General features: G+C 41.7%; 1 protein-coding gene across 1 annotated transcript in view; it reads right to left on the bottom strand.

The window, feature by feature from the left end:
- The window catches only part of KCNJ6 (potassium inwardly-rectifying channel, subfamily J, member 6), a 40,684-nt gene extending 32,003 nt beyond the window's left edge, over positions 1-8,681 (bottom strand). The window contains exon 1 of the mRNA XM_009708975.1: positions 7,754-8,681. Coding sequence (XP_009707277.1) covers positions 7,754-8,681 — 928 coding nt within the window. The remainder of the gene's footprint in view (positions 1-7,753) is intronic.
- Positions 8,682-17,898: the final 9,217 nt, after the last annotated feature.

Here is a 17,898-nt window from a genome sequence, read left to right as displayed (position 1 = left end):
GAATTTCTGGTTTACTTAACAGCTTTGCTTGCTCATTCTTCAATCTTTTAGGTCATTTTTGACTTCTTAGTTACCACTCTATTCAATTTTGTGAAAACTTTCTGCTGAAGGTGAATAATCTATCTGCTTGCATTCATTAGAAACTGATGTAAATATTTGTAACTTTAGAGAAGCCTTACTGTTATCAAGGACTGTAATGTAACGTGTTTATTCTTCCTTACAATTCAGTGAGACAGAACGGGAAATAATATTATACAGCTAGAAGTAAATAGGCACCAAGGGGAGAAGTGAAAAGATCTTTTAGAAATATGGACGAGAACAGAGTTTGCCAAAAATATTTCCCACAGTTTTGAACTGCAGGCTAGTCAAGTATGCTTCATATCTGGAGATCAAACACAAGTGAAAAACATAATCAACATGAAAGAGTCAGTTCATTTCAGAAAAAGTTCCGGGGTGAGATGCTGCCCTGACTCAACTCAATGTGTGCCTGGGATTTCATTGCAGGTGCTCAGCAGCCTTCGTCTCCAGGTTGATAACAACCTTGGACGACCAAAACCAAAAAGCTATACTTTTCTTTTTCCAAACCAGCTGTTTCAGTGCTGACCCTTCATTTACACCATTCCGAGAGCAAGTGGACAAACTGAGCATGTTCAAATTAATAGCTGTTGTCTTGAAAAGTGCTCAGAAGTGTAAAAGGCACTTCATTGTCCTGAAGCACTTCTCAGGAGGGCTCAGAAATCATGTCTCCAATTTGTAAGCAGGTGAAAACTGTTCAGGGAGCTAATTCTGCCTGTGGAATCCTCTGACCTGGGTAACGCTGCTGTGCCCTTTGCAGAGAGTTATCCCTTTGGTTTTGCAAAGTTGGAGATCTTTGTGATGGAGACTGTGTGGGTGGGTACAGGGGGCACAAGCACTGCTCAGTGCAGCTCAGCCTCTACTTTCTTGGTCCTTCCAGTAATGCACAGTCATTCCTAGGTGTCTGAGCTGGGTCTGGAGACCCAAGGGCTCTGCAGTATCACCTTAGTAGATGCCTTGCTTCTGTGCAAAATCTGCTGGAAAACACAGTTGCTGGAAGCCATGCTGGAGGCAGTGGTGTTTGTTAAGAGTCTGGCACCGCAGGGTTTTAGGGGGAGGCTGCCGGTGGTGGCCGGTGAGGTTTGGGTTGGTCGAGGAGGAAGGTGCCAGCACGGCTTCCAGCTGTGCCCTTCGGCTAGGGAAAGAGCAGCAGGACCAGCGTTAAAGCACAGCTTTGTGATCTTGTCATTCCTCTGGCTGTGGAGATCGTGAGTCCTGCAAGGGATACTGTGTGTAGGCTGACGAGTGAGGAGGAGCGGTGAGCAAAGATAAAATTTAGGGCATCTCTCTCTGCTAGGAAAGGAGCAACACTGACAGCAGAGGTCTGCGGGAGTGTGCAAAGAACTGGGATCTGCTCCTTCTCTGTGCCCAGAGAGACCTAATGTGGTTTGCAAGGACGTGATGTGCAAAATGAAGCTCTCTTCTGCAAGTTTGATTTGTGTTCAGAACAGAATTATTTAATAATATCTAATTCGCTATATGAAAGTGTTTTTTTGGTACGGAGAGGTCTCAAACCTCTTTTTAGGGATCTTACTTTTTAACGTATGAGTTACTGCTTGTGATTTGAATCTAGGCATTATACTTGCATGTTTAGGGGCGAGGGAGCAGCTGTAGTTGTGAAGAGCTGAGCAACTAATTGGTGAGAAAGGTATGAAAGGCAACAGGCTATTATCAAACCCTCAGTAACGTGTTTGTGTAGTACAGCACCGTTCAGAGAATAAAGCTGTTAAACAAAATGTGTGATCCCTTTTCCCTGCCTTCCCTGAAAGCGATATAGATGCTCTCACCAAAGTTTTGGTTGAAATACTGATAATCAACATAGCTCTTTTCTCATGAACTTTGCTCCCTGACTTCTTATCATTTTGCATATTGTTTTGAGTATTGTGAAACTGTAATTGCCTCCTTTAAACGTTACAGCCTCCTTCACCAAACAGAGTAATCTTTTCCACCTCTGGAGAAAGCTTCCTGAAAGAAACATCACAATGAAATCGGAGTGGCTTTCTTTGCTGGCATTCAGAAATCCAGCTCACGACTCCAATCACTCATGCTAACATCCCTAATTTTCTGTGTTAGAATTAATAGCAAGGAACCTTTTTGTTAGAGTTAACAAAACGACAGTGTGAGCAAGGCGTATAAGTGAAAGGGATTGCTGGTAAGTACTAGGGAAATGGGAATATATGAGAAGGTGAACCTAGAGGTCTAAGTCTAGCTCCTAGGATCAAGAGATGTTGAAACTCTTAAAACAGAAAGAAAGGAAAACTAGAGACTGGAGAGCCATTGTACCCTGACCATTCCTGAAATGATGATTATCCACCTTAGAGTAGAAGACATTTATTCTTAACCCTGTTTAAATTGCATTTCAGTCAATGTACGTTGGTCACATCCTGGAGCACAAGAATCAAATCTACTTTCACCAGTTGCCTTGCAGAAACATTTGGGTGTAAGAAATCCTGGTTCTTTTCTTCCTTTCATCTACATCCCCTTAAGAAGCAGTCTGAGAGCATAAACATCTCTTCTTTGAAGAGCAGTAAAAAATTCTAGCAAAAAACCGTAACCCGAGCAATGCTTACTTGGGGAGAGAGCAAAGTCTGCTGAGATGTTTTGAAAGGTTGGAACTGCTAACATACATATCAAGGGGAGATATTTGTTAGGATTGGATGAGGATAAGGGGTAAATATGGCAATTCATCCGGGAGCAATAAAAAAGACAATAAATCAGTCAGTCAAAGGGGCTGTAGTGAAGAGTGGGAACAGCTTTATACAATGTTTGTCTAGTTGATAGCATCATTTGCTATATAAATAACTATCTATGTGAACATTTTATTGCTTTCCACACACATTTTCCACAGCTGGCAAGTGTGGTTTTTTACGTATGTATAAACCATTCTGCCAATACTGCTCTCAAACCGCCCGTGTGTCAGAATTATAAATGCGCGCTATTACAAGTTTATTTGTAAAGTTATCCATATGAACTGAAAGTTATCTGTCGAGCTTTGTTGCTTGTTTTTTGACAGTTATAAATGTGTAGATAATTTTCTTTCCTTGGTACTGTTTCAATTTTCATGGTTTTATTTTTAGGCAGAGGGAATTGCCAGTGTCATCGGGTGCACTCTACTGGCCACATACATCTTCACCAAGTGCGAGGGTCTTGCTGGCTTAAGTAGGTTGAAATACTTCATATTCCTTTCCTGTGTTTGAAAATGCTGTTTTCTGTAAATTAATCAAGGTTTAGAGGAGGGATTTGAACCGGGCTGCTTATGATTCAGGAACTGCATTACCAACAAGGCAATGGGCTGTTCAGGATGCTCTTCTTTCTCTCCTTTTTTTGTAAATCCCTCTCCCTCAGTTTCTTCCTCTCTCTCTCAGTTTCTCTAGCTATCGTAGCATACCTCACTTTCCCACTTTACCTCCCCAAATTTAAGAGGCTTTCCTTTTCTTGGTCTTGGTTTATTTCCTATACCAGTATTATACATTTGGGAGTCGTCTTTAATTTTTTAAAATGACTAGTTTGCTTATGATAACACCTCCCTTAAAAATAGATTTCACTAAGGAAAAAGAGCTTAAAAATTTCAAGCCTATTGTTAGGAAGAGGCTATTAAACTATCACAAAAATTATTAATTGTAGATTTAAAAAAAAAAATTAAAAGAAATGAATAAGTTCTTCAAATCCAAGCATTTGTGCCTGCTGTTTAGGGGAGGCAGGGTTCAGGATCTTTGAACCTAAGGTTTTTTTGTTGATCCAAGGAAAAAAAAAATTTTTCTCAAATACCATTACTATAAATGTGCATACCCTAACAAATCTCTTAATTGGTCTCTAACAAATCTCTTATGTAGTCTCCAGAAAATAGTATGAAAACAGTGGTGGCACTTTAATATAAACTAACTATTTTGAATGGCAAATATCAAATACTGCTGAGCTGAGATCAACGTGTTAGTCATGTTCTTTTGAGTTAGTTCATTTGCATTTAATGTTACAGCTCTCCCATATGAAGGAGAGGGATGCCAGAATCCTGCTTTTTAGTGCTGCATAAGTGTGGGACCAGGGCCTTTGCTGGTATGGGGCTATTCCATCAATGCCACAGCTGTAGTCCGGCACTAAAAGAAGCCTAAGTGCCTCAGAAATGGCTTCCTTATTTAAGGTGGATGTTACTCTAGTTTTTGCAGAGTTAATATCGATCCTTGATTCGCATTGGCACTCCTACCTGCTGTTAGCATGGTGGGGAATGGACCGGGGGCTGAAAAACATGGAAACAACAGATGCATCCTTCAGATATGGTGACGCTTGGTTGGACTTCTGCCCCCCGTTCCTGGAGGCTCATGGCAGCCTAGCGTACGTCACACCACGACTGGGTTTTTTCGGACACCTGAGAGATGTGCATCAGTATCAGGAAAACCACAGGAGTAGATCTTTGCAATAGTGTTATCCTTTGAACCCAAAGGGATATTTTTGAATGTAATTATAAATAAAGAAAGAAACCTGCATATTGGAAGGATCCATAACAAACACTTTAAGAAACAGTCTTATTTTGAGTTTTTGCTGATGCTGTATGAAGTAGTTAGATCAACTTCACATCTTGTTGAAAGTGCCTTGTTGAAGATGCTGCCCTCAAAGTAATCTTCATGGTAGAATGAATGTGAATAGTCAAGGCATAGTGATACTTCCTAGGCTAATATTTTGGCATCTGCCTCGGTAAAGACATATCTACTTCTTTTTGCATCTCAGAAAGATATAGTGAGGCTTCCAAGGGGAATTAGGGGGTCCTTGGTTTGATCGTTCTGCAGGATTTTAGTTTGGGTAATTATTTCAATTTCATTTAATAAAATGCATTATCCTTAGTTTCCCGTCCTAACATGCAATGCAGAGTTCACATGTCACTACATAAACAGTTGTGTTTCATACTACAGGTAGATGTGCTTTTGGAGCCCTTAAGGTGGAAAGTATTACACATATATAAAATGATATCACCTGCTCAGTAGAAATTTAAACAGAATAGTATCAATAGTGAATTAAAATAATAGCAAATGTTTATACTTAGCATTTTCAGCATGTGTTACCTCTCATTAAAGGTATAAATGTTGTCAGAGTGGGGAAGCTCTGAAAATAGAGAAAGGATTGTTTTCATTGGTCAAACTTAGGAGTGGCTTTTCTGATTAATAACATAAGCTAATGATCTCAGTTTGGTTTTGACCCATGAGCCACGCTACTGAATGATGATATTGGTATAGCTGAGGTCACAGTTTCCTCGCTTCGGCTTTGATGTTTTTGTATCCCATGGCTTTGACCAATGTTGGCAGGTATGATGGGTTGGAGGTTGCTGCTATACGCAACTTCTTTCACTGCTCTCACTCTACATCGGGTGTAAGAAGGAAATGTGAGTATATGATGGCCTAAATTTGCTTTCAGTGTTTGCCAGGATGTAACTAGAAAATGTTTGTGAATTAAAAGAGGGAAATGTCTTGTTTTGGTAGGAAGTTGGCCTGATTGCACCTGCGACAAAAATAATCCAATGCATGTGGGCAAAGCACAGAACAAGTGGCTACTTCTGCACAGATATGTTTTAGAAATTGTGCTGGTAATTATGACTTTAATCTTTCTGATGCCATAGTTAAGCAGCATTATTCAATGCCCTCCCCTCATATCTCACACAGCTAGAGAGCTGACCTAAACAGAACGAAACAGAGCAACTTAAAATGGTAAATGAGGTGACCTATCCAGTGCCAGGGTACCGCCTTAATCCTGGATGGCCTCAGTGGGTTTTCAAATCACTGCACCCAGTTTCTTTGTTAGTTCGGACTCTTCTAGCATTTTAACTTCAAGTTTGCCAGCCCGAGTAGTCTGAGAGGTATCATCTCCTCCGGTGAAGGCTGACAATGGCCAAGTGGAAGATGTGGTCAGTATCAGAGCAGCAAAGGAGAGCCCAGAGAGTCGTGTGAGTGTGCAGGGGTGAAGATGAGGTAAGAGAGGGAGGGTTAAACCATGAAGAGTGACAAGGCTTAAGACAGCAAAGCTACATCTGATGCACTGCAGAAGTATGCTATCTTTTGATCTTCTAGGTATTTTTGGTGAAATGTTTTTTATACTTCTACTGCATGCCAACCATTTTTCTGGAGAACACGGTGTTCAGTAAACCTGAAAATATCCACTGATCTTTGGGATGTCAAGTTCATTTAGTCGCAATTCAGAAATTTCAAAATGGTTTCGCTAACAGGAATTTCCTCATCGTCTCACCCAAAGGTGATGCAGATGTTTGAAACCTCTGTGCCTACTGCATGTATCAGAAACACTAAACATTTCAACTTGATTTCTCTTCAGTACCACCTACTTCCTGGAAAATCTGGAAGCCTTGCATTTACCACTTCAAATTCTCTGCCAAGTTCCTTTCAAATTTTTTTTTTTTGCTCCATTTTTGTCTCACACGTTTATTATATGGTGACAAATGCAGTTTTCTTCTGACACCACATAATAGATGTGTGAAACACACACACATGTTCTAGTAAGAGACTGCTCTTTATTTCCTGGCTCCAGTTGCAAAACATGAGTCAGGGTTAGAAAGGTTGTACCTCTGTCAGAGATGTGTAATCCACATCCTCAAACTCTCCTAGCTTTTGCTACAGTAGTGGGGAAAAATGGCAAATCTGGTTCATCTATTTCTATACTCAGTGTTTCCTCCCATCCCCAAGCACATCTTTTCTTCATTTTCTAATCACCATTCCCTTGTATTGATTATATTTATTCACTTCAGAGATTGATGCCGTCGTTAACAGGAAAAAAATACCTCCAGCTCCTAAAACAAGTAGACCAGCATTCTCACTGTGGGAAATACAGCAGTTGTTGAGAAAGTATCCTCCTACTATTCTGGCTTTAATGCAAAGAAGAAACATTACTAATTCATTTGCTGTGAATTCCAAGGATTATTTCTCCACGTCAAGCAATATCTGATGTTCTGCTGTATAATTGCAGGTAATGACCAAATAGCCTTTGAGACTCTGGTGACATAACATGCCGTGTTTATATATGCCAGACTTAAGCCTTGGTTATATATGCCAGCTTTAAGTGTTCCGTACACTTCTGCAGTGTGTAGGGGGCCTCAGTGAAATACAAAATCAGACAGATCTTTTGTGAACTAAAGCGGAACAAGCCCCGTGTTACAAGTTAAACCAAAAACAAGCAAACAAGCAAGCAAAAAGAGAAAACTGAACACATTATCACTTCCTACTGGATCCAAACAGGCTAGGAATTTCACGTGGCAGGCAATTATTCTGCAATTACCCGTGGGTGATTGGAAGCAGCAGGCACTATTGTGCTTCCTTGTTAATCATAAACAGAGTTTTGTGTGGAATATTTTTTTCTAAATCGTTTTATCCCACAGGGTCCTAGTGGTTGAGTTGCTCCTGCAATAGAATGACAAATAACTGGGTGACATGCTGCGAAAAATTTAGAAAATGAGAAACATTATCCCATTTTCCAAACAGAGCAGAAACAACACTAATTCCATTAGGTAAGATGGAACAGACAATTAAACTGGGCATGCTTTTAATTTTGAAACTAACCAGATAACTGATGCCTTTTTCAAATATAATGACTATTGAAGTGATTCCTTTAAAAAGTGAAGCAAACCCACTGATTTTCCTTTCTAAAATTAAAGCATTTACCTTATACAAAGTATAAGAAATGTTACCTGTTGCCTCCACCATTCCTTCTAGGATTACAACAATTTCTAGCTCCTCTTTGGGCAACTGGGCTTTGGAAATCTCCCAGAAAGGACTCTGCTGGTTAATTTCATGGCTGATGATCAGTGGTGAAACCAAAAAGAGACGATCATCCCCTGTGTAATAACCTACGTTGATATCTGTCTGGTTCAGTGGTATAAATTCCCCCTCCTTTGTCTGTTTGGATTTGATCAACTTGGCTCGTATTGATGCCTCTACAATGTGTGAATTCCTAAGGTCTCCTACTCGGAACATCAGACACAGCTTTCCATCCCGCATGGAAATAACTGCATTTGTAGAAAAAACCAAGGTTTCTGCCCTCTTCTTGGGTTGGGATATTTTCACAAACATGCAGCCAACCATGAAAGCGTTGACGATAGAACCTAAAACAGACTGCACTAAAAGCAGAATAATTCCCTCAGGACACTTGTCCGTGATGACCCGGTAACCATACCCAATGGTGGTTTCTGTCTCGATTGAGAATAAAAAGGCTGAGACAAACCCATTGAGGTTGCTGACGCATGGAGTCCACGTGCTGTCCCCTATATGATCCATATCTCCTCGCATGTAGGCAATTAGCCACCATATCATTCCAAAGAAGAGCCAGGTCACAGTGTAAACCATGACAAAAATCAACAGATTGAACCTCCACTTGAGATCGACTAAGGTAGTGAAGATGTCAGTCAAGTAACGGTAAGTCTCTCTGACATTCCCATGGTGGACGTTGCATTTCCCATCTTTCCTAACGTACCTCTGGATTTTTCTCTTGGCACATTCTTTGTTTATATTTTTTGGCAGATCCTCTCTAGCTTGTTTGGGCAACTTTGGCTGATGAATAGTGACAGGGCTCTCTATGTCCTGCTCCATTGAGTCTTCTTCCAATACGTTAGCTGCCATGAAAAACAAACAAGAAAAAGGCAAGCATTATTTTTCTTATTATTTCTCGAAGTCAACACACAACTTCTTCCTGTATAACTGGCATGAAATCGCTATTAATCAATAAAACTATCATCCTTGTTCTTTGCTTACCTATTAGATGCACAACACAAAAGTCAAATGATGCCAAGCATCCTCAATTTACTGCTAAATAGAAATACTATGAATGAAAACTCTTGTTTCCTATCTATCAGGCCATCCTATCTGCACCCATATTTAAATTCTGCAAGATGTGTTTAAGTAGATCTTTCTCCCCCCCGCCCCCCTTTACAGTTTAATAAATGAGATTTCTTATGCATCAAGAAAGATCTTCTCAGAGATAACACATATAAACGAAGAAATGGATTCACTTGAGGGTTTCAGTCAACAAAATGAGCAAAGAAAATGAAGAATTGTTGAGCTATTTTTTCTGTCAATTGCATTGCTATGGGGAAAATATTAAATAATTATAATGAGTTTTAAAAAAAACCAACAGTTTTTAGAAAGAACCGATCCTACCCTTGTTGAAGGAAAGATGGGCTACAGTGTAATATATACCAAGAGCAATTCAAGCACATTTCCATAGAAAATCAATGACTTGCTGATACTGAGACAGGGAACTGTGTGTCCTTCTCCCACTAATGTAAAACATACAGTACTTCAGAACATGATTTCATTTTAATTCAGCATGCCTGTGGCCTTTTATTCAAGTGTACCTTTTTCTCTAATGGTATGGGTCTAAACAGCATTCCTCCATAAGTGCATAAGTGTTTTACAGGAATTTAAAATCCAGCAATGACAGTAACTGCCTTTGTTTGTTTGTTTCCCAGCCTTTTGAGATAAATAGCTTCATTATGTTTAGCTGCAAGAAAAAAGAGTTTACTGAGGAGAAGAGTGGTTTAATCAAATGTGTTCTGCATGAAGCTGAGGACACGGTGAGGTCTGGGATAACTGTTGTCTTTTACTGGAAACCCTTCTGCACTGTGGGGTTTGTTCCTGCAGCAATTTCAGCTCTTGAACTCCTAATTTTCTCCCTTCTGGCTAGATGCTATCATTCTGCTGCCAGGCTGTGAAGAAAAAAGGCTTCTGCTGGCTCTGCCTAGACACTTGGCTCTGAACACAGTAGCACTGATGTGATGTTGTACTGTCGGTTTATGGAGATGCTCTTCCTGAACAGTCATGGCGTTGACCCGCGTGTTGTTGGTGTGCCCTGCAATGGTCACAGTTTACACTAACATACTGTGGTAACTGCTGCGCAGGCCCAGGTGTTGGCTGCCCGGTCCTGCTGTGGGTGATGACCTTCAAGCACAGAGCTGGGAGCAAGAAGCTTGGGTTGGGATGCACTTCATTTCCGTAAGCTACGGTTGTCTCTGAATACCTCTTGCCTGGCTGGGAAACGGGGGGATAAACCCATCAAAGCTCCAGCTTGACACAGCCGTCCTGGTACCCCATGGGCTTGGGTGTCTCCCACTGGCACTGCCCTGGGCAGTAGACCCAAACCCTTTGGTGTGAAGGAGCTACCAGGGAAGCCTGGGCTGTTGTCCAGAGAGGTGTTTGCACAAGGGGCTGCTCTTGGTGTGCATCTTAGTCTTCTGCTCTTAGAACCATGTGCTACATAGCAGCTCAGCTGTGGAGTCTCACAGCACCTGTAGCTTTTTCAAGATGTGCAGACTCATCCCTGTGGAGAAAGATCACAGACCCTTGTAAAGTTTTAGGGGTGACCGAAAAAAAATGGATTGTAGACTGGTTGTCTCTCCTTCTGGCCTGCTCCACTGCCAGCCAAGCCTTTCTTCAGCCCCATAGCCTTTTCTGTCTTAAAAGAAAGGCTCAAAGGCGGACAGTAGCACAGAAACCTGATAGCAATTCTGTGTTTTAAGATGGTGCGCTCCACCCTGTGTCACCTTTTCAGTTTGCTGCTGTGTCTAAAGAGAGCATTATTCAGGCTGATGGCAGCGGCAGCACTGGAAGTCATGTCACAAGGCAGTCAGGTCTGAATGAACTTACCCCAGTTGGTGACAGCGTGCCTACTTGCATTACCACTAATGCTATATAATGTATGACGAAATAAGCACAATAAAAAGGCATTGCAGGAACCTTGTGAGGCAGACTTAAGCCACAGTCAGAAAATTTGAAGTTAAGGCTTCACACTTTATGCTTAACTCTCTGTTGTGCCTAAGGAAATTTCAGTCCGCAGGAGCTATCACATCACTGCCGTAACAGACCCCTCAAATACTTCTGAACAGCCTATGAAGGCGCTGGTTTTTCAGTCTTTAATGGGCTGTGTGTTAGATTAGTAACGCTGGTTTAATGTGGTTCATTATCTTTAAGGCATTAGCAATATTTTGCTTTCCCCTCCCAGTCAGAGCCTGGCATGAACACAGAGACAGGGTGCACGTGTCCCCTGTTGCCCTTGAGAATATACCTTACCTCTGACCTTGCTATTAAAGGCAATTGTGTTGTAGACCTCCCTACTTGAGCATCTCTTACCAGAAATGGCAAAGTGTACTAAAAACCATAGCAGGGCTGGGAGGGGACACAGGTGCTGATTTTATTACTGACATCAGGAGAAATCTGAAGGGACGTCCCCATCCAGGGATGCCTACCAGTCATATGCTGCACCTATTTCGCCTGCTTTGCATACAGTGTTTATTTCCTATAGAAGTACTTGCTAGCGACGAAGCATCTTTTATTCATACAACAGATTTTACTGCTGCTTTCCAAATGCTTTGTGTTGATTAAACCCTTGTGCATCATAACCACAGACGTTCCCTGTCTTTCACAGTACATGAGCTGACCCACAAAGGGAGGTGAGGGCCACATTTTCTTAAGTGGCCGTAGGTTTTATAGCAGGAGCAAGGAGCTGTTGTGCTCCCCAGCACATGGTGCTGGGCTGTCACGGTCACTGTGAGTGGGCATCAGAGACCTCGTCCTTCCAATGTGGGAGGATTTTTCTTAACTTTGAGAGGTCACACCAGAGCTGACTCCCATTTGGATATGTAAGAGGGCAGTTTTGGACAGCCAAACCCAGCGACTGCGTTTAACCTAAGTCTCTCTCAGTGTAGCATCTTGGTAATGCTCTTGCAAGCATCTTAATCCCCCTGGGGACTTCCCATGATTCTGTAAACTCTTCAGGCTCTGTCCAGTGCTGTCATTTCTCAACTGTCAGGCAGTCTTTGAGAGGAAAAATTAAGGTCAAGTTTTTAGTCCTTTTCCTCTTTATGCAGGATGCCCTTTTACTCATTCCCTCACTCAAATTCTCCTACTGTGAGACCCAACCAATACCTGTATGGGGAGGTTTCTAGATCAGAATCACAGCCTGTCTTCCTCTCCTGGTCTGAGTTCTCACTCCAGAGTGAACCTTGGGAGCAGCAATTCCTGAAATAAGTGATCCAAGGACTGTGCATCTGTGTGTTTCCATGGAAATGCTTGATGAATAAGTTTTAAACACATGGCACGATCCCTGTTCACCAGTAAGGCTGAGGAACAGCCACATATTGTCAGCGCCTTTACCACCAAACACTTTGACTACTTATGTTTTTACTTGATATCAACCCAATTAGCTTACGCTGTTTATTTCGCTTAATTTTCCTTTTGGTTATATAATGGCTGTCATGGCTCCAGGAACAGGGGAGTGAACAGCAGCTATCTCACTTGAGAGCTATTTTTACTCTCTCCGCTTTTCTTCATGGCAAAAATACATACGTATTATTAATCTGCACTGCAAAAAAAAAAAGCACTTCTGAACGCTTCCCCCTCTCCCAGTAAACATTATGTTTGCTTGAACGCAACGGCCAGGTAGCAATACCATGCCAATTTAGGCCAATTTAGAGTATTCTGTTCAAAGTATTTGTTTCAGTGAGTCTCTTAGGCAAATGCATACAAGACGCATGAGATTTCAGTTACTCGTTTCATTTTCCAACAAATGACAAGGAGTTCTCCTAAATAAGTCCCTGAAGAGTTCACTTGTGTTTCATCATAGCAGTACGTACTGGCTACGGCTATATCAGCAAATTAAATATACCCAGGCCTACTCTTTAGCATGGAGGCTAAATGGAGCGGTACAGCCCACACTCGTATTATTGAACTCCTGTTGTTTTCAGAGCAGGGTAGTGTCATACAATCTGCTTGTTAGGAATACTCTATGTCCCATGCTAACACTTGAAGCATAGCCAGGAATTGTGTGTACTCAGTTCTGCACTGGTCAAAACCATGGCAGGGGCTTTTCTAGGAATTTTACCATATAAAGAGTTGGGTGCCAGTGCTTAGGAGCATTTTATTATTGAGCAAAGATGCAACCAGTGTTGTTGCCCTGATCTTGTCTATTCCAGAACAGCATCGGATAGGCACAATCCCGTGTTTCCAAGCGCATATTTTTATTTAGAGTCTGTAGAATAACACGAATCCAGTGTCAACAACAAACTATGAGCTGTACGGGAGATGCTGTCACGACCTTCATGGCTGTGAACTATAATCCCTAAGCAGTCACTTCATCATTAGCAATGTGATTTTTTTCTACTTTGGTAGTGCTTCAGAGATCTTGTCGTGGTATCATGCAAATACAAAGCAAAAAGAGGTATGCAAGGGGCATACTAGTCTAATTTAAATACTCGTTGCCTATTTTGATTGTATACTGTATTAGAGTTGTAGGATGACCTGCAAAATAATTAGGAGTTTCAACAGAGAATATTACACATTATAACTCATCTTTTTGTAACCAAAGCTGATATAGAGAGTTCAGTGAATGTTTCACTATAATTTAGTAGACTAATTTCATCTCTTGTAACATAGTTGTGAATAGTTTGTATGCAAATTGGTTGAAAATTCACTAATTTCAAAAAATCATTTATAATCTACAAATTGTTCTCATGGGCTTTATTGCACGTATACAAAGATCAAGCAGACATCGTTTTAACTGTGATTCCTGTCTGCATGCAGGTCGTTCCCCACTTTCCTGATAGGATGAGGGCAATTTTTAAGTTGCGCAAGTGTTTGCATTTGTAAGGTCCAAGGTTGCCTTTTGGGAACAGCCTTCAGTATTCACCTCTCATTTGCTGGGATGACAAGCCTCCCTGACACTGAACTCATCTGTGCGATATTTGGCAGTACCAGGTAGCTATTTCTGTTCCCCACTGCCCTTGCGAGGTTGTTAGGCTTTGCCGTCGGGAGAAGAAAGCGTAGCACTGCGCAGCACAAGACGTTTTCTGCGACGTTCACTACTCTGCTCTAAGTCTGGGTCTTTTTCTTTTCTTCCTTGTGATGCAAGGAGAAGTCAGCGGGAGGAAGCAGACGGGGAGTTTTTGAAATGCTTTGCCTGATCTCTCCCTGATTTTGGTCACCGTTTCAGAGCTTTGTAAAACTCTCGTGTCTGATAAGGACTGAGGGCGCAGGAGCAGATATTCTGGGAATAGAGGGGGATTTGCCTGTTTGATGAACTCAGCCTGTGCTGCTCTCAGTGAGACCCACTAATCCGTACTGTGAGACACTGTGTATTACCACTGGATACGAGGAGAAATAGTCTTGTTTACAGAAAAAAAAATGAAGCCTTTTGTCATCAGATAACAATTGTAAGCAGTCATTATCACAAAACGTAGATTTTCTTCTGAAAAAGAAAGGAATTAGGATCTGGTCCGGCGCTGTTGAAATCAATTCAAGATTGTCTATTCACTCAGCTAGGAACATTGTCTAGTCCGCGTTTTGACATGTTGCAACGTTCAATAAACACTGACTTGGCAGATTTCTTCCAGAACCAAATTACTTATTTGCACCCATAGAATCATAAATACAATTTCAGAGAGAGCATGCATGTGATTTAAATTTATTTCAGCAGCAGTTTTCACTAGAAAAGAAATACAAATTGAAGTATATTTATGGTTAGAAAAGAGGCTGTAAGGATGATACCTCGTTTTTTCACACTACCTGCTTCATCATTGCCTTCTAATCCAACTTGATAAAAATAACGTTCTACTATTTTCACTTCTTTTAAGCCTGTACAGCTGCAAAAAATCAGCCTGAGTAACGCTTTCCTTCTCTGCAGTACAAACATTTCCATTCATTTCTGATTCTTGGCCCTTTTATTATGGAGGAATGAAAATGAAGCTGATACGTGCATTTAAAAAAACAGGACTCCATTTTTGGTAGTTATTTGACCTTGTAGTTTTTGTCTCAGATTCTAACCAATTTTGTTACAGAATGTACCACTAAAGGCTCCAGAATGCTGTTTTTACATCTGCTTTGCTAAATGTAACCTCATTTGAAGCACAGGGAAGCCAAACAGCCTCGTATTTGGGGCAGTGTTAAAAGGCCACACATTCTGAACCCGCAAAGGTGTGTGGAGATAGTTGATTATCAAAGTCTTCTGCCTTTCAATAGGCTGGGGATCCCAAATTGGATTGTGAAACTTGTTTACTACGTGAAGTCTGAATGTGTGGAGTCAGAGCTAATTCAGAGCCATCTCTAGTGCAAATGCCTGGCATCGAAAAGAGATTTCTGGAATAAGGAGAATTTGCTGTTACCTGTCTCTGCTCCTCTCTGATTAGTCTAGTTATACATGATTTTTACCAGACTTTTGGCTCCATAAAACCTTGAACTAGAGGTTTGGAGTAGGTAAGGGTTCTCCTGAAAGCCTGTGAATCTACACAAATTAACGTATTGGTTTTGATGTCAGCATAATGCTGGCCATTGACCCCCTTATGTATGTGGTGACTGGGACCAAGGCCCAGAGGGTTTTTTGGGGGCCCAGTTCAGTGCAGTCTAGATGCTGCTCTTTTGAGCAGACTCAGCATATGCATGGACTATTGCTGATATTGCACATGTGCTCTGGTTCGTGCCGTGTTCTTATTCACCCTGTTCCCCTGGATGGTACACGTAATCTCTGTCACAAGCTGTATGTTAAATTAACAACTCCTTCTTATCCTTTATGGCAGATGGTCTATCACCCTTGTCTAGTGCTCACTACTTCTTCACGCTCAACCTCCCTGTTTTTGTTCCCTTGCTCTCATCAGAAACGCAAACCCAAAGATGTTCTCACCTTAAGCAGGTAATAAATAGGAAAGTCTGAGGATGACAAACCCGTAGAGCTACAAAAGGGAGACAAATAGGTGTCCCATGCAATTTCAGAGAATGTTGAACAATGGAGACTAAACTCAACGTGATGGAGAGAGCAGTTACTCCAAAAATCACGGCCTACCAACGGAAGACTAGACAATGGATGACTACCAGAAAGGCAGAATGAAGATTCCTGGCCATGATAAGTATGCAAGGCTGGCATTAAAATAAGAGACTCCTGCCTGCAATTGCTCATAGCAATGTACAAAGAAATCAGAGAGGTACTCTATCTCTTTTGAAATAATCAGACAGCAGTCTCCTTTGCTGTAGTGATCTGTCCTATCCACAACCAATACAGAAAACAGCCTCTTCAGAAGCAATGTTTCTTCTGAGAAGGTGAGAAAGACAGAAAGGATGCATTTTTTTGCACTTGGAAAATGCATAGTATTGTCAGTGCTACTGCAAGCAGTGGCGCAAGGTCAGTGGCAGAGACAACCCAGGTGTCCCACCCTGGGCCAGACCACCTGGCAGCGTCAGACCTTGGCTCATGTCTAGTATTTCCATGTGGCACAGCTACTGACATCTGCTGTAGTAAGGATAATAGGGATCATTAATGATTCACAGTGCTGACGGGCCTTAATAGCTGCAAATACTGGCCACATGCTTCCTTTCTGATGCCTCCACATCAAATGTATGTCTCCCTGCATTGCTGTAACCTGTCATTGTCTGACAAGCCCCCTGAGAGATTTCTTTTTGCAGTTACTCAGCTCCAGCTATTTCTGCCAGTCACTAGCACGTGTACTAATGCCAACATTTTTTCTTGTCAGATGTACTGTTTCTTCAGAGATTTACTAAGAACTCAACTTTTCATCTCTGTGGGGTGTACCAGGAAAAGGAGAAAGCATGAAGGAAATAGACTGACCTGAATGTTACCAGTTTTAAACTGTTTGTGTATACATGCTCTAATCACTAGAAATGAAAAACAAATAGATTTAAAACCTGCTTAAAATCATAGAATATTTTGGGTCAGAAAAGATCTCTACAGGTCTCTTGACCAACCCCCTGCTCAAGACAGGACTAATTTTAAAGTTAGATTACGTTGCTCAGGGCCAAGGATGGGAGTTTCCACAACCTCTCTGGGCCTTGTCCCAGTGCTGCACCTCCCGCATCAGCGACGTTTTTTGTTTATATCCTATTGGAATTTCCCTCACTGCAGCTTGTGGCCATTGCTCCTTGTTTTTCCCTGTGTGCCTCTGAGAAGAGTATGACTTCTTCTCTGCAGCTTCTCTTTTGCATCTGAGCTGTCGATTTACAGCTCAGCCTTCCGTGGAAGTTGTGTGAGGGCTGGTTAAATCCTGGTTTCTCAACATATTTTCCTTACTGATTACATGGAAAAAGAGTATTCTCAAGTTTTGTGAGAAGAGATGGGGAGAATCAGTTCCTTCTTCTAATGATTTTTTCCCGTTAAAGTTTTCCCAACAGCAAACTCTGGAAACAAAAATTAGCTGATCAGCTGAACATTTCGTATAGACAATTCTGACTCATTTAATTCTGCACCTGTAATGCCACTGATATCTGGGGAGTGCTCCTGGTTGTTTCTGGAAGCTGAAGAGTAAATAGGAGCTTGGCTGACCTGCCCGACACTGATTATCTGTACTGCTAAATGTTAGCAAGCTCCCCGTCTTGGCTTTGGCCCATGCCAACTCGTGCTCTGAGACAACACGTGGGAACGGTTTGGGACACAATATGTGCTAGGGACTGCTCTCATTAGACAGCATGGATGAGATTGCATCAGGTTGGGCTTCCTTCACTCTCGTCTGCCAACACTGTCCCAGCAGGCTTTGCTCCCTCAGACATCTCCCCAGGCCCTCATGCCACCTCTGCATCAAGCAACGTATAACCTTGGTCTGCAACACAGGCCTCATGTTATTTCAGATACTTTGAAGAAGAAAAAATCACTGTTAATACACTAATTATGCCTTAAAACCAAGAGACATAAAGTCCACGCAAGATTCAGGGCCAAGTGCTCTGCAACATGGCATGGACATCCTGTACCACCTGCCCTCAAGGTTGCAGAACAATTCCTGGCCTGGTTTTATTTAGCATTGTAGATATAGTCAGATTGGTGATGGCCCTGGTGCATATTCCAGTATGT

This window comes from Cariama cristata, unplaced genomic scaffold (genome assembly GCF_000690535.1).
Source record: "Cariama cristata isolate BGI_N322 unplaced genomic scaffold, ASM69053v1 scaffold10871, whole genome shotgun sequence".
Taxonomy (NCBI): domain Eukaryota; kingdom Metazoa; phylum Chordata; class Aves; order Cariamiformes; family Cariamidae; genus Cariama; species Cariama cristata.
This window is presented reverse-complemented; position numbering and strand designations above follow the sequence as displayed.